General features: G+C 32.2%; 1 protein-coding gene across 1 annotated transcript; it reads right to left on the bottom strand.

Moving 5' to 3' along the window:
- Nucleotides 1-7,585: 7,585 nt before the first annotated feature.
- Nucleotides 7,586-14,124, bottom strand: LOC134845652 (uncharacterized). Its single transcript, XM_063862669.1, has 3 exons — nt 14,018-14,124; nt 9,352-9,559; nt 7,586-7,652 (listed from the first exon to the last, which is right to left on the bottom strand). Exons 1-3 carry the CDS (start codon nt 14,111-14,113, stop codon nt 7,618-7,620), a joined length of 339 nt encoding a protein of 112 aa, XP_063718739.1. The 5' UTR covers nt 14,114-14,124; the 3' UTR covers nt 7,586-7,617.
- Between the last annotated feature and the right edge of the window lie 1,216 nt (nt 14,125-15,340).

The following is a 15,340-nucleotide window of genomic DNA, read 5'->3' on the forward strand; positions in this document are numbered from 1 at the left end:
TGTACGTATTGAAATGTATGGAAAGTGTATGACTAGCATTTTTTCATATATGGAAATTATTTGACTAGCATTTTGTCAACCCGCGTAATTACTAAAATTCGGTCTTTAAGGGATTTATAATTGATTATAATTGTGATTTTACCAACAGATTATAATCTCTTATAATGGGCTATAATTGATTATAGTTCTTACTGAAAACCCTTAAAATCAATTATAATCGATTATAACTGATTATAATCGATTATAAACTCTTGTTTTGCTGAATTTTTCTTTTACTCGAATCATATCTTATGGGTTATTATTTCTGTGTCAATAAGAAAGTCTCTAAAAGAGAGATATCTTGAACACTTTGGTTCGTCTGAACGCAAAGTTTCACCACGAAACAAAAGTTTCATAGAGATCCTTTCATAGGAGTGGAAAGGTTCCCGCGGTAGATAAAAAATAAACTTTTTCGAATCAGTCATGAAACTAAATCAAACTGCTGATGTTTTTGTGTTTAAAAAAGCTTAAAGTTATCACAAAAACAACTCTAATGGGGGAGAAATAAAAAAAACTTATAAATTTGAATTAATTGAAAAACTCTAAAAATATTTTTCTCATTTTTCATAGGAACCAACGTCCTCAAAAAGCTAAAAAATATAAGCAATTTAGATGCAACTTCGAAGACAAAGTGTCAAATTTCAAATAATTTGATGCTCTGGCAGTTCAGAAAAAACGCCCAGACATGTATTTTAAACAATAAATTGATCTTTTAAAACACATGTCTGGGCGTTTTTCCTGAACTGCCAGAGCATCAAATTATTTGAAATTCGACACTCACTTCATCCCTCACGTAGAAGGTAAAAAGCATTGCCAATGACAATCACGTCTGCAGATAGTGTTACACCAACAAATTCTGTAGTAATTACGTCAAAAGAAATGAAAGAACGATAATCAAATCAGTTCTTTTGTTACCTGACAAGTTCACACGACGGGCCCAGATTGGGGAAATTCATGAAAGATTGCTCGTATAAATACAAAAAAAAATGCGCGCTAGTGGTGTCACGTTTGTATGACAACGTAATTCGATTACCTGAAGAAGAAGTTACCGTCTATGGACGCGAAAAAATGACAAAAATTGGTTTCCTTGACTGCTTTTTTGTAGAAAAATACTTATTGCTATCTCTTTAGGAGAAAACAAATGCAAAAGGCCGTTGCGTCAGCAAGAAGCACTCGGGCTGAGTTTCTTTTCTGGTCTTTGAGCAGTTACGGAATACAACTTCCACTCGCAAACATGAAAGGATTTTTTTACGGCAGACAATTTGGCTGTGCGTAGGAGTGTCCTTTCGCAAAAACCTTGGATGTTTAATGGCACACTGCTGGCTTTAAGGATATTTGCATGAAAAGGTAAAAATTTCGTGAAGTACTTTTGATCTTAGTAAATTTCTCGGTTTTTGCTTTACACTCCCTCATTCAAGTTCAAACATAAATAATCGCTTATGACGGATTATTATATTGTTTTTTTTTGCAAATTTTTTTTTTGACTATATTTGCCAAAAATAAGTGTATGAAAGCTTTTTATCGATCATAATCAGGATTTTTCCAAGATATCAAATTCTCTTATAATTGATTTGATTTGATTATAGTTCCTAAAAAACTCTTCATATCAATTGTAATCGATTATTATTGATTATAACCTGTTTTTTTTTTGCCAAAACGTTGCCAAAAAAAATATATTTAAAGTATGACCGATATGTTATTGATTTTCAGGTCAAAAACAAAATCCTCAAAAATGAAATGCCACTTCAACCTTGGTTCATTTGAACACAAAATTATACCATGAGTAGAGATCCTGTAAAAACAACAAAAATCATAATAATGAAAATTGAATTAAGACCGCAAGGCGGGGATTAGTTACTCTAAGTCATTGATAACAAAGTTAGTAAAATAAACTTAAAAATCATGACTCTGTATAAATTGAATATTTAAATATTTGTAGTTTGTCAACCAATAACAGGTTGAAATTTTTACTAAAGACTAAAGGTTCTCGAAAAAGATCATAGCCAGGCAAATAGTTGTTTAACATTTCTGCGACACGGTAAAAGAGTTCACAAAGTTTGCTCCGTGTTATCATTGGCATTCTCAAAAACAACTTGTTTCGTGAAGTATTTTTGATCTTAGTAAATTCCTCGGTTTTTGCTTTACACTCCCTCATTCAAGTTCAAACATAAATAATCGCTTATGACGGATTATTATATTGTTTTTTTTTGCAAATTTTTTTTGACTATATTTGCCAAAAATAAGTGTATGAAAGCTTTTTATCGATCATAATCAGGATTTTTCCAAGATATCAAATTCTCTTATAATTGATTTGATTTGATTATAGTTCCTAAAAAACTCTTCGTATCAATTGTAATCGATTATTATTGATTATAACCTGTTTTTTTTTGCCAAAACATTGCCAAAAAAATATATTAAAAGTATGACCGATATGTTATTGATTTTCAGGTCAAAAACAAAATCCCTAAAAATGAAATGCCACTTCAACCTTGGTTCATTTGAACACAAAATTATACCATGAGTAGAGATCCTGTAAAAACAATAAAAATCATAACAATGAAAATTGAATTAAGACCGCAAGGTGGGGATTAGTTACTCTAAGTCATTGATAACAAAGTTAGTAAAATAAACTTAAAAATCTTGACAGTGCCCTTTTCGATTGTCCAAAAATCAAGAAAATTTATCGGCAACTCATTATTAAGAAACTAATTCAGCAAAATAAAATAGCTTTAAAATAACGTCAGTGAAATTAGCAACAGTTTGCTTTTTTCAAGTAAAGTACATAATCCCCATCATTCAACCATGTTTTTTGTAACGGCATTATGAGCATCATCTTTGAAAATTTTTGTATTTGCTTATTTTGGTTTTTAGCCGCAAACGGAACTGGAGATGCATAGAAAGTTATTGATAATATGCAAGTTTAAAAAGTGAAACCCGAACAGAGCTACCAGGTGAGTTTGGTGAAGATCTTCTGATGTAATTAAAATGCAGGTTTTCCTTTAAGTGATGAGGTATATCCATGACATTTTGAGAATGCACCAAACACCAAGGTCTTCCACCGTGTCTTTCAAAACTTTTTGTTCTCCATCATTTGATTAAAGATCGCTTGTTTGATTTTTGAAACCTAACTTCTTCATTTTGTCAAAAATGAAGTCAATACTGTTTTCTGATGCCCAGGTGATTACATTGTTTAAATCTGTTTGAATCGAAGAAAGGTCAAACCATTTTCCATTAACTTTTGTATCGTCAGCATACAAAAAGAAAGGGTTGTCAATAATTTCTGGCACATCGTTTAGATATAAAGAAAACAAGAACACTGCAAAAATAGTTGCCGGTTATATTGCGGGAGTGAGACATGGAATAGCGAACAAAAATTATTTGTTTTCTGCTTGTGAGATAAGATGCAAAAAGTGAAGTAACTAATGATCGAAGCCTTAATTCCGTAGCTTGTATGAATTGATATTATGGCTAATAGAGTCGAAAATTTTGCATTATCTAAAAAAGCATGTGAGGTAATTCTCCTTGTTCTGGTTTCTTGTATACAGCATCACAGTTCAATATGAGGTTTTTCACAGTTGAATTATTTTTTCTAAATCCATGTTGGTTTTTACACCGCTTTCTACGAATGAACAAAACTCGTTCAAATATTAGGGCGACTGATGGATGTATTGAAACGGGCGTGTAACTTTCAATGTTCATGTGAGAAGGTTTTTTGTGTAAAGGATTATTGTGTGCTATTTTTCAGATCTCGGTTAACTGTTTTATGCTGACTACGCAACTAAAAAAATCATTCAAACAGAAGTGTTAAACGAAAATTAACATATTAGGAGAAATACCATAAAATGAATCTGTTCTCGATTTGCATTTACTCAATTCGTTAAGAATTTCGCATTGCAAAATAAAAATATTGGAAAGAATTATTCATGCAAAAATTTTTTCCCTTGGAACATTCAATGCTTCGTTGTCTATTTTGTACACAGATGCAAAAAACTCCTTAAAAGCCTTACAGAATGCAAAATCAGAACATAAACTGTTTTTTTTGTATGAAAATTTCTTGGGTATTTTTGCCTTTCCATTTATTGATCTGAGATATTTTGTAAGTCAATTTTAAAGCGAAGTTTTTTTTGACTCAAAGTAAACGGTTTTTTCTAGTTCTACAGAATCATTCAATTTTTGCTTGCAGCTCATAATTTTCTCGTCAGAATAATTATGTTTCAATGCCGTCTTAAGACAATTTTCAGCTTTTTTGAGTGTGATGACAACTAATGGGGAGCTTTAGAGCGAGGAATTGTATTTTTTGGAATCGTTAATGCTTTGATAAAACAACCCAAAATTTTTTTCAAGCATTCTATTTGCATCCTTCGTATATTATGACTCTTTTTTAAGAAAAACAAACACAATGATTTGAAGTCTGTTTTACGGTTACCGTAAAGGTTTAGATTTATCTGTTCCGTTTCAATTTTAAATGCTTTTTGACAGGAAAGTGCAGGACGATCTGAGAAGCTTTGGTCTATTTAGAAGTTATTACATAAAAAAAGTCTGTCTGTATATAATACGTCTCGCTGTAAAAATCATTATCTGTCAGTAAACCAAGATTGAACTTCAAAACTGCTTTAAAAAAGTGGGTTCATGCTGGTCATTACTTGCTAAAGTGTTCCAATCAACGGAAATTAATTTTATATCACCTCATAAAATCCAGTTCGACGTATTTAAGTTAGATTCTATCAAATGAACGTTGTGTTTTTTTTTCACTTCACTCGAAAAATTTCAAATATAGTTCCCTTTAGAGATAAAGACTGTCATGCGGTGGATTGTTAATGGCTGTTACGCAAAGCATTAGTCTATTCAGCTTCACAAACAAATATGAACCAGAGTCAAAAACAACTGATTGATCATCGATGACATTTAATTTAGATGATGTTTTAACCGCAGTTAGGACTCCTCCTTGAGGTCCAGTTTTCCTATCAGAACGGTAAATTACTTCATATACATCTGAACAGAAGACTGCGGTATTTTCAGCATGACTATCCAATCAAGTTCCACTTAGGGTAACAACTTCAAGTTGATGGATTCGCAAAAAATTTTCCTGCTTGAGTTTCCGTTCAATTGTTAAAATTGATCTGCAATTAAGTGACAAAAGCTTCATGTCACTTAGTTGTCAAGAGAAACAGTTTTCTTTACGGAGAATTCGATCAAACTCAGTTTGAACCTTTTTGTTTTAGTCAATTGTGTACGCGCCAAACACAAAACTCCCAGCCTTGGTTTTGAATTCTAATTTTTCTTTTTGCATCAAAGATCTCAAGTGCATCAATATATCAGAATTGTTTTTTCGTTCTGACAGTCCGCATAATTCATAATTTCCTTGATGTACATATTCGAATTCTTTAGCTTTCTCAATGACAGAAAAATAAGTTTTTGATGCCAAGAAGATGAAATGTAAAGGACATGAAATGAAAAGATCTTGATTTGTATGGTTGTTTTTAACCAAGTCTAAAACATTCTTTCACAGTAGTTTCTTTGAGTTCCATTTTATCTTTGAACATTTGCAGCAAACTATTTCTGTCCCTTTCAGTTTGTACAAATTGTACGTCCTGTATATTTTCTACTAATCCATATATCACTGGTTTCTTTTCAATATTACTAGAGTATGTTATAGCTTGGTTTGGGGGCAGTAACATTATCAATTGTTGTAGATCGACTGCTCTGTTTTGATAAGTTTCGCGCAAAACACTAATATTTTTCTCAATTCACGAAAAATCATTACTCGGTCTAATGGACTGCTTCAAGGAAGCAAGGTTTTTTTCTGAAGTTTTTTCTGAATTGTCAATATTCGGTCGCTGTTCTGTTGTATTGAAAATTTTACATCGGCTAAATCGTTTGGGATCGCTAAATTTGAGTTTTGGCTTTCGTTTTTGATTTTCTCAAAAGATTGTTTCAATTTATCATTTTTTCAATTTTAAGTCTCCTTGCATTTCCAGAAAAAAACTTTGATTTTGCCTTAAATTTGGGATTTTCATTAGGCAAACCAGGTTTTGCAAATGTCACACGAATGACAATTAAGTTCGCATTCGTATGTGCAAAATTTACATGGATATTTGGGATCATCAGATTAGTTGAAAGGTTCACGCGGTAAAGGGAAAAATATTTCTTAAAAAACGCATAAAATTAAAGCAACGTGCTGATAATTTGGTGGTAAAAATTTGAAAAATGTATCCTGAAACAAGGCTAATGAAGAAGAAATGAAAAAGTAATTATAATTAGAAATGATTAGAAAACTTTTAAAACAGTTTTTTCTGTTTTTACATAATCCAACTTCAACAAAAAGCATAAGTATCAGGAATGTTGTTGCAAGATCGAAAACAAGAAGGGTAAGCCAAAGGGATAATAATTATTGATTATAAGGCATTTTTTGGTGCAAAACAAATGAATGGAAAAAAAGATAAAAAATGATCATTAAAAATCGATTAGAATCAATTAAAAAGTAGAAAAAACTTTAATACAATTCAAATTTAAGAAAAAAAAGGTTGAAATCGATTATTCTTTGCTTCAAATAGATTTTTTCTCATTTTCAGTAAGACTGGTACCTAAAACATAATATAGTCGTTTTTTAACGCTTGAAACTGAATCCGGGCTGTAATTTTTTCCACCGTTTTCGAGCATCCACAGTCTTTTAAAAGATTTTTTGTGAAATTTAACAATTGGAAAAACTTACAAACTGTGTTCTTATTTGCGCAATAATGTGATGACTGTTAACAACAATCAGCTGCACCTATACTTTGCGTGCGTTTCAAATTTCACAGTTTTGACAAAACAGGGTTGACATCACTGTTGCTTTCTAGTGAGATCAATTCAGACTATGAGCCGCGCAGTAACTGTAGGAAGCAGAATTGCAAAAAAACTCTAAGCGAACAAATTTGAACAAAATTGTTCGCTTAGAGTTTAAGAAAAGACTCAAGCGGCGCGACTTAAGATAAGACCGACGGCGCGACTTCAGAAATTTTTTTTAGTTGTTTTGCTCAGTCGCGGCGGTTTATTCTCAGTCGTACCGGTCTGAAATTGAAAATTTTCAGTCGCGCCGGTCGCGTCATTAGCTTACGTCGCGCCGGTTCCGACGGTGTTTTGAGTCGCGCCGGTCGCGGTAGTTTTTCTCAGTCGCGCCGGCCTTCAATTGCCAAGTTTCGGTCGCGCCGGTCTGGAATTGCAAAAATAAAGTCGCGCCGGTCTGGAATTGCCAAATTTGAGTCGCACCATTTTTTTTAGTCGCGAACCTCGACCCGGACTTCACTAAAATGGCTTCCTTTTCAGCGTCTAAACTTGCCCCAAAAATCCAGATTAACCAGTATGTACTTCTTGAAGCGAATTGAGTAAAAAGATAAGCAAGTGACAGGTTCAGTGCCTATGATTACTTATGCTGACTTCTCTGAGCATTAGTGGTTCTCACTTTCAATAAATTAAATAAGGAGTTAACAAAAGCTAAGTTAAAATTAAAGTTTTTGAAATTAAATTTTTGAAAGGCAGTTAGATCTCCAGCTAAACACTTCTTTGTCTGCTCCGTGTTGGTCGTAGTCAAGCGAATGATCAGAATTGTCTGTGCCCACAGATCCATGGCTGGCCTGCAATAAATATCAAACTTTTTGTTTTCCTTTTACTCAACCGTATAGCCCCATTCGGAAAACAATTACTAAATTCGGAAAAAAATTACTTCATAAGATTAATTGAAGTTGTTTAATAACCATGCATGCGTACAATCTAAGATATCGGGAAGTGTAAAGGCAGTGGTTGATTTAGGATTTTCTGAGTTTCTCGAGGGTGTTTTTGGGGCGGAGTTTCATTAAAAAATTTTTTGAAATTGTTGTCGATCTTTTTTTAGGTCGATCAAATAGAGATTCTGAGCTCTCCCAAGCACCCCTTTTAAATCCTCTTCTGAATAAGACCCTGTTTTGACCAAATTTTCTTCGCCGCGAGTTTTTTTTTTGAAAAAAAGGCCATTGTTGTAAAAATTAAAAAAAAAAAGGATTTACTTGTATTTAAGATCTAAGATCAGTTATAATGAGTTTTTGTGATTAAAATGTTTGCAAAATAATTGTACCCCATGATACCAGCAAACAACAAAATGGAACAAACAATCAATTATAAGTATTATTTTTTATCAAATTTAAAACTTTTTATAAACCATTGAAAATCAATTCAAATAGAATTTTTTCCACCTTTTTTAGTTTCGCATCGTGCAAATTTTTGCATCAATTTATGCCTTACAGAAAGTTCAAATCGGCCTTACAAAAACTTTGCAGAATGAGTGTACGGCCTATTTAATTTAAAAAAAAAAGGTTTCTCAAACTGCCAAAACAATAATAATCCCAACATCTTTCAACGTTTGCCCCTTTGCGACCATACCCTCCTAACAATTGTCATTTTAAACTCCACCCGTCACCTCCCTCCCCACCAAAATGACCAAAAATCCCACCCCCACCCCCCCCCCCCCCCCTATCAACAGAACTAACTGATCCCCAACATCACCCCAATTATTTGCCTCTTTGCCACCTTACACCTCCCCCCCCCATTAATCGTCCCTTTGTCTTTTACCCCCACTAAAAGAACCAACCACCTCCCCACCACAACCAACCGCCCCCTCCCCATGACCAAAAATAGCCGGCAACCAACACCCCACATCAAAAAAAGTTTCTAAACAATTTGAGAAATAGTTGAAAGCAGCAAAATTGATAAACACAAAACGAAAAACAAGAATCGAAGATGCGGAAAAAAATTCAAATTAAACAACGAGTATCCCACTTTAGTTTAAAACGTGCAAATGACTTATTTTTAATTGTATGCGTTGAAAATGGCATCTCGAAAAGGTAAAAGTTTTTATAATGGAATTTCATTTTCTTTGACTAAAAAAGTGAGTAATAATCAATTATATTTGGTTTGCAATGGCTTTTAATGTTTTATTAGCTAACGGCATTATAATTCAATTAATTGATGATCGATTAATTTTCACCTTTATAAACACAAACAAAAAAAATCAATTTGAATCAGTTTTTATTCATGGAATTCCAATGCTGGTAGACACTTTTTGGAAGTTGTTACCACAAAAGTACGTTTTTTAGTCGATAATAAACGCCGTAAAACAGTATCAAAGAAAGGACCCCTTGTTTCGGCAGAGGGGTTGATCTCTGAACAAAAAAGGCGTCCCCCTCAAAGCCGACTCTGTGTTATGGTACAAGTTTTACTTGTAAAAAAGACATGTTGAAGTAACAATTTAAGAGACAGCTGAAACGAAAGAGTTTTCATTCAGTAGATCTTAAGAATTACCTCTGCACATGATGTTGTGTTTGAACCATTGGAAAGTGAGTAGATTTTCGGGTCTGTGGAATGGGAATCTGACTCTATTCACACCTGGCATATCGGGGAAGACCAGGGGGTAGTGGGGGTTTGGGTGCCCAAGGAAGGGTTTCATAGGTCCAGTTCCGAAACCCACTTCTGTGATGATGTTGAGGCAGAGATCCGGGTTAGGGTAGGCCTAAAGGAAAGCAGCTGGATTTTGGAACGAAATTGCTTTTCTACAGAAGATTAGTTCAAACAGTTAATCATATCGAGTTATCAATATTTTGAACAGTTTGGTAAACTAATGATAAAAATTTAGCTCAAAAACGAATCGACCAAAACATTACAAGGCCAAACTGTGCACTGAATAGGCGCACAATTCTGTGTCTGTATGTTCCTGGTTTCCACAGACAAGTCTTTAAACATGTCAAATTTTTGTCAGAACGATATCAAATCAAGTGTTAGAAAAAAGGAACAACAAAAGGGAGCGTCCTTGTTGTGGAATCCAAATACAATTAACAAATTTCACAGTTTGGCCTCGTAATGAATCACTAGAACCTACCGTGGAAAAAAAAGAATCAACAACAGCCCTTCGTGGAGCAGAGTTATTTGAATCAGCAACTTGTACTCCTGATTACCGCATTTTTTTTTAAAATTGCAGCTAGCAATCACCTTCACGATTTTAACTTAAAAGCTCAAAAAATTCGAAGAGAGTTCAAACAACAATCTTGATAGCAAAACAAGTAGGCAGATAGTTTTAACAACTCAAAGAAGACTTTCAAACTTCGTGTTGACAATGAACAAAATTTACCCGGGTTGACCTCCATAAACCGAAAACGCTTATCATACAATTCTATACATCAAATCTATGGAAAAATGCCCGTCATACAATTTTCTTATACTTTCGAAAAATGGTTGAAAAAAAATCTAAACTAATTTCTGCGGCTGTTTGATTCTAATAAAACTGTCTTGTGATGAATAAACCCATGTTTTTTTTGAAAAGAATGCTTATCATACAATTCCCATAAATGGAAATTGCATGAGCAGCATTTTTTTGACGGATAAAGTTTTTCCAACTAATTTTGAAAACTGTCCCGAAACTTTTTTCAAGAGCAAATTAAATTTTGTACTCAAAACAAACATTTTCCAAAAAAATTTTTTTGCATACAAAATTTATTTTTTTTTGTGTGCATAACGTAGTCCTGGATACACTAATGTTGGATTTTTGACTTTTCTAATATTTTTCTTCAAAAGCGCTGAAAGCTCCTTTTTCTTTCGCATGGCATATTTATATAAGTCTTGATCAATGTCTGATAACTTTAAAATTCAAGTTTCAAAAATAATCGTTGAAAATTTTTGCCAAAAACCAAAAGTTTGTTACTTTCGTTCTATCATTTAGGAAAGACAGGATTAAGACAATTCAGATAGTTTGTTATGCAGTGTAAAAGCAACATGCAATACCGTCAAACCTTTGGTGCTTTGAGTCAGCCAAGGTATTTGTCAGTTGCGTTTGGTACGGACACAACCCAAAAGTTTTTAGAAAAATTAATCAAGAAAAAAATCAACTTTTTGGGTTATGGAAAAATACTTGTCACACAATTTTCGTTATTGGAAAAATGCTTACCAAAGAGATTTCATACAATTTTCTGTTTGTATGGAATTGTATGGAACTGTATGACAAAAAGTGTTTCATGTATGTAAATTGTATGATAAGAAGTTGTGGTCAAACCGGGCAAGCGATTTGATTCTTTTAATTTCGTCATCTGGTTTTTTTTGGAACTTTTAAAGCCTGCAAACGGTATGAAAAATTTCTTCTCTGATTTTTAGTTTCGACTCTCGAAGAAAAGGAAAGAGTAACCATGCTTAGGTTGGCTTTTCAATCGGACCAGTTTCAAATTTCTAGAATTGTTCTTGGGTTTTTAAGTTGTATTTTGCTCTAATTTAAACGTATATTTATGCAGCAATCAAAAAGTAGTTTAAGTTAGAAATTGCCAATCGGGCTAATATGGGCTGAAAAATGCGCTTTCAAACAATTTTTATAGTAACACGTAATTTTCATAGCGAATTCAATCATTTTTGTTCAAAATCAAGCAATTTCATTACACTGAATGTATTTTTTCCACATGATAATTATTCATCATTTGCAACGTGACCTTGCCTGTGCCTGGCTGACTTTAAGGCTTTATGACGAAAAATTTTGGACCGAATTTCAATTTTGCTAGAGCATCGCGAAAAAACAGGTAGTTCCAGATCACTTCGTGACTATTTCCCTGAAAACACATTTAAGTATTTATTTTTAATAGGGACTACGTTATCGATACAAAATTTCAAATTTTCCATGCAATTTTTTTATTAAAATTTTTTGAGCACAAAAACAAGTTTGCAATAAAAAAAGCGATTTAAAAAATTTACCTCAAGTTTTTTTTTATGGTAAAGTTCAATTCATACAATTTTTTTAATGAAATTGTTTGATACGCATCTTTCATCAAATTGTCTATTGTAACCAAAGTTTCTCTCATAAAACCGAAACAGCCACCAGTTTATTTTGTTCAAGTTTTAAACCAATTTTAGAAAAAATTTGAAAAAAACTTTCGATTAAAAAATGCTTGTCATTCAATTGTCCTCGTTGCAATTTGTATGATAAGAACTTTTTCCACGAACTCCATAGATGAAACGATACGATAGACATTTTTCTTGTGTGGAAGTTAACGCGGTTAGTATCCAGTTATTAGCGCAATTATGTTTGTGCCAAGCTGTTGGCAACCTCCTTTTCAGTCAATGAATCTGATTGAAATTAATTAACCTAAAAATGTTCTTTCGATGTCCGAATTTAGCTTCTTACTAATTTTCACACGTAAAGAGCATTTCCAATAAACTAACTAACCTAAAAGCTGTAGTTTTTGACCGATTAAATTGTTCGAGAAGGGGCTGGGTCTTTTACCAGACCGACTTTTTACCAGGCCGACTTTTTACCAGACCGACCTTTTACCAGACCACAATGCAATAATTCAAATAAAGATAAATTAAAATTACTGGACGATTCAAAACGGAAGCGGTTAGAACAAACAAAAGTTCGCTGAGAAACCGCGGGCTTCTTTCAACTAATATGAAGGGATCTCTATGAAACTTTTGTTTTGTGGTAAAATGTTGTGTTCAGATGAACCAAGGAGTGTTATGACATCTCAGTTTTAGAGATTTTTGACAAAAAACAAGATTACAATTTATCATAATTCGTTCTAATATATTATAAGAGATTATAAGAGATTTTCGGAAAAATTATAATTAATTATAATTGATTAAATTTTATTAAAAAGTCACGAAAAAAGTTATCATTATAACGGATTATAAATCGTTTAAACATCTAAGTTTGGCGCTCATAATTAATTATAATTTTGATAAAAGTACAATCCCGCATCCAGTTTCAAGCGTTAATATTCGATTATATTACGACTTTAGTACCAGTCTCACTAAAATTGAGAAACAATCGATTTTAACCAATTAATAATCGGTTATAATCTTTCTTTTTAAAATCAAATTATAATTAATTATAATCCATTATAATCGATTATAATCAATTGTTTATTCGTCAATTTTTTGATACAATTATAATCGATTATAATTGATTATAATCCATTATTTTTATTCAAATTTCTATTTTATTAGTTTTGCACAAAAATCCATTATAGTTGATTATAATTGATTATAATCCCTTTTGTTTGTCCATTTTTGTCTTCGAAGTTGCATCTAAATTGCCTATATTTTATGCATTTTGTGGAAGCTGGTTCCTATGAAAAATGAGAAAATTTTTTAAAAAGTTTTCCAATTAATTCAAATTATTAAGTTTTTTTTTTCATTTCCCTATTAGAGTTGTTTTGTGATGCATATTTTAAGCTTTTTTAAACACCAAAACATTGATTTAATTTCTTGATTGATTCGGAAAATTTATTTTTCATCTACCGCGAGAACCTTTCCACTCATATGAAAGGATCTCTATGAAACTTTTGTTTCGTGGTAAAACTTCGTGTTCAGATGAACCAAAGAGTTCAAGAGATCTCTATTTTAGAACTTTTTTTATTGACACAAAAATAATTACCCATAAGATATAATTCGAATATAGGAAAGTTTTGGCAAAATAAGAGATTTAATCGATTATAATTGATTTTAAGGGTTTTTAGTAAGAACTATAACCAATTATAATCAATTATATTCGATTATAATCAAATATCACGAAAAAATCACGATTATAATCAATTATAAATCCCTTAAAGACCTAATTTTGGTAATTATAATCGATTATAATTGTCCAAAAAATCATCATAATAATCCGTTATAATCGATTATTTTCGCCTAAACTTGGATGCGGGATTATAATTGTATTATAATCGATTATTTTGTCTTTTTACTGAGTGCGGGATGTTATGACTTTTCTGGTAAAAGGTCGGTCCCCGTTCGAGAATACCAATATTGCCAACAAATTGTTATTGACTATAGAACTGAGTTTGTTTTCTGACAGTTGTAACTATAACTGAAATCAAAAAGAAGCCTTATCACATTGAGGAAATTACTTTAATTGCGCATGCTTAAAGCGGCACGCATGCAAGTCGGTCTATACACCCCCATAACTGGCTAATAATTTTTGATGAGATTGACTGACTGAGAGGTAGTTGAGTCGTTTGTTCTCGCTGTAGTCTGTGAGTCTTTCCAGGTACTGTTGAGGACTTAGCTTCAACATCCACCGTCCATAATGCATGTACTTCTCAAACTGACGCACACAACACAAGTCTAAATCAGAACCACACAAAAGCAATCAACATTTATCCCACACTTTCGAAACTTATAAGCTTCCCGCACCTAGCGCCCATGGATTCTAATCGATTATAATGGATTCTCGAGACAAAAATAATAGATTATAATCCATTACGGATGTAAAATTCAGACCACGAAATCGATTATATTGCCATTATAATCGATTGTTTTTGAGAAAAAATAATCCATTATAATCCATTATAATCGATTATAATCCATTATAATCGATTATAATCCATGATTTTTCTCACTGAAATCGATTATTTTGTCGAGAAAATCCATTATAATCTATTATTTATGAGGTAAAAAAATCCATTATAATCCATTATAATCGATTATAATCTATTATTTATGAGGTAAAAAAATCCATTATAATCCATTATAATCGATTATAATCGATTATTTATGAGGTAAAAAAATCCATTATAATCCATTATATTCGATTATAATTCATTTTAGTTACCTAATTCAGCGATTCTATTTTTAGTTCTAATTATGCCTGGAAGAAAAAAAGCAATTTTAAAGATGTAAAATTACAAAACTGCAAATATACGAAAATATGCAAATATATAAAATTCTCATTACTGTTTTAAAATACTCATGTATTTTTAGATATAAAATATTCTCAAATACACACAAAGGGTCACATATACAAACACACGTACAGGCACACAAACAGGTCGATGAACGTTGGTAAGGGGGGGGGGGGCTGCAGGTCAAATCTACTAAAAAAGCGCACAAAAAAATTAATTAAAATTTAAAAAAAAAACTTAAACCACGGAATCTACCCAAAATTTGGATTTCACAAACTTTCTCATGTTGCAGAATTTTCAAAAAATTCCTCTCTGCGATTTAGTATACAAGACACAACCAATTTTCAAGACACAACCAATTTAAATTTCCAACGATAAGTCGGTTCATTTTAATATCGTATTTTTAATTTCGCTTTTAATCGCCAACATGTTTGACCTCGAAACTTTCCGAAATTTGAACGACGAATTGAAATACGAGCTGTATAAAGACTTGATCGAAAATGTTACTTATTTTAAACGAATTATCGAAAACTTAACTGTATCAACGAAAGATGAAGAAAAAGGAAACAAATTTATTGATCTACAAAATTTTAAAAACAAGGGCAATTCGAAAATTGCAGAAAACAAATTTGAAAATG

Source organism: Symsagittifera roscoffensis, chromosome 5 (assembly GCF_963678635.1).
Source record: "Symsagittifera roscoffensis chromosome 5, txSymRosc1.1, whole genome shotgun sequence".
Classification (NCBI taxonomy): Eukaryota; Metazoa; Xenacoelomorpha; order Acoela; family Convolutidae; genus Symsagittifera; species Symsagittifera roscoffensis.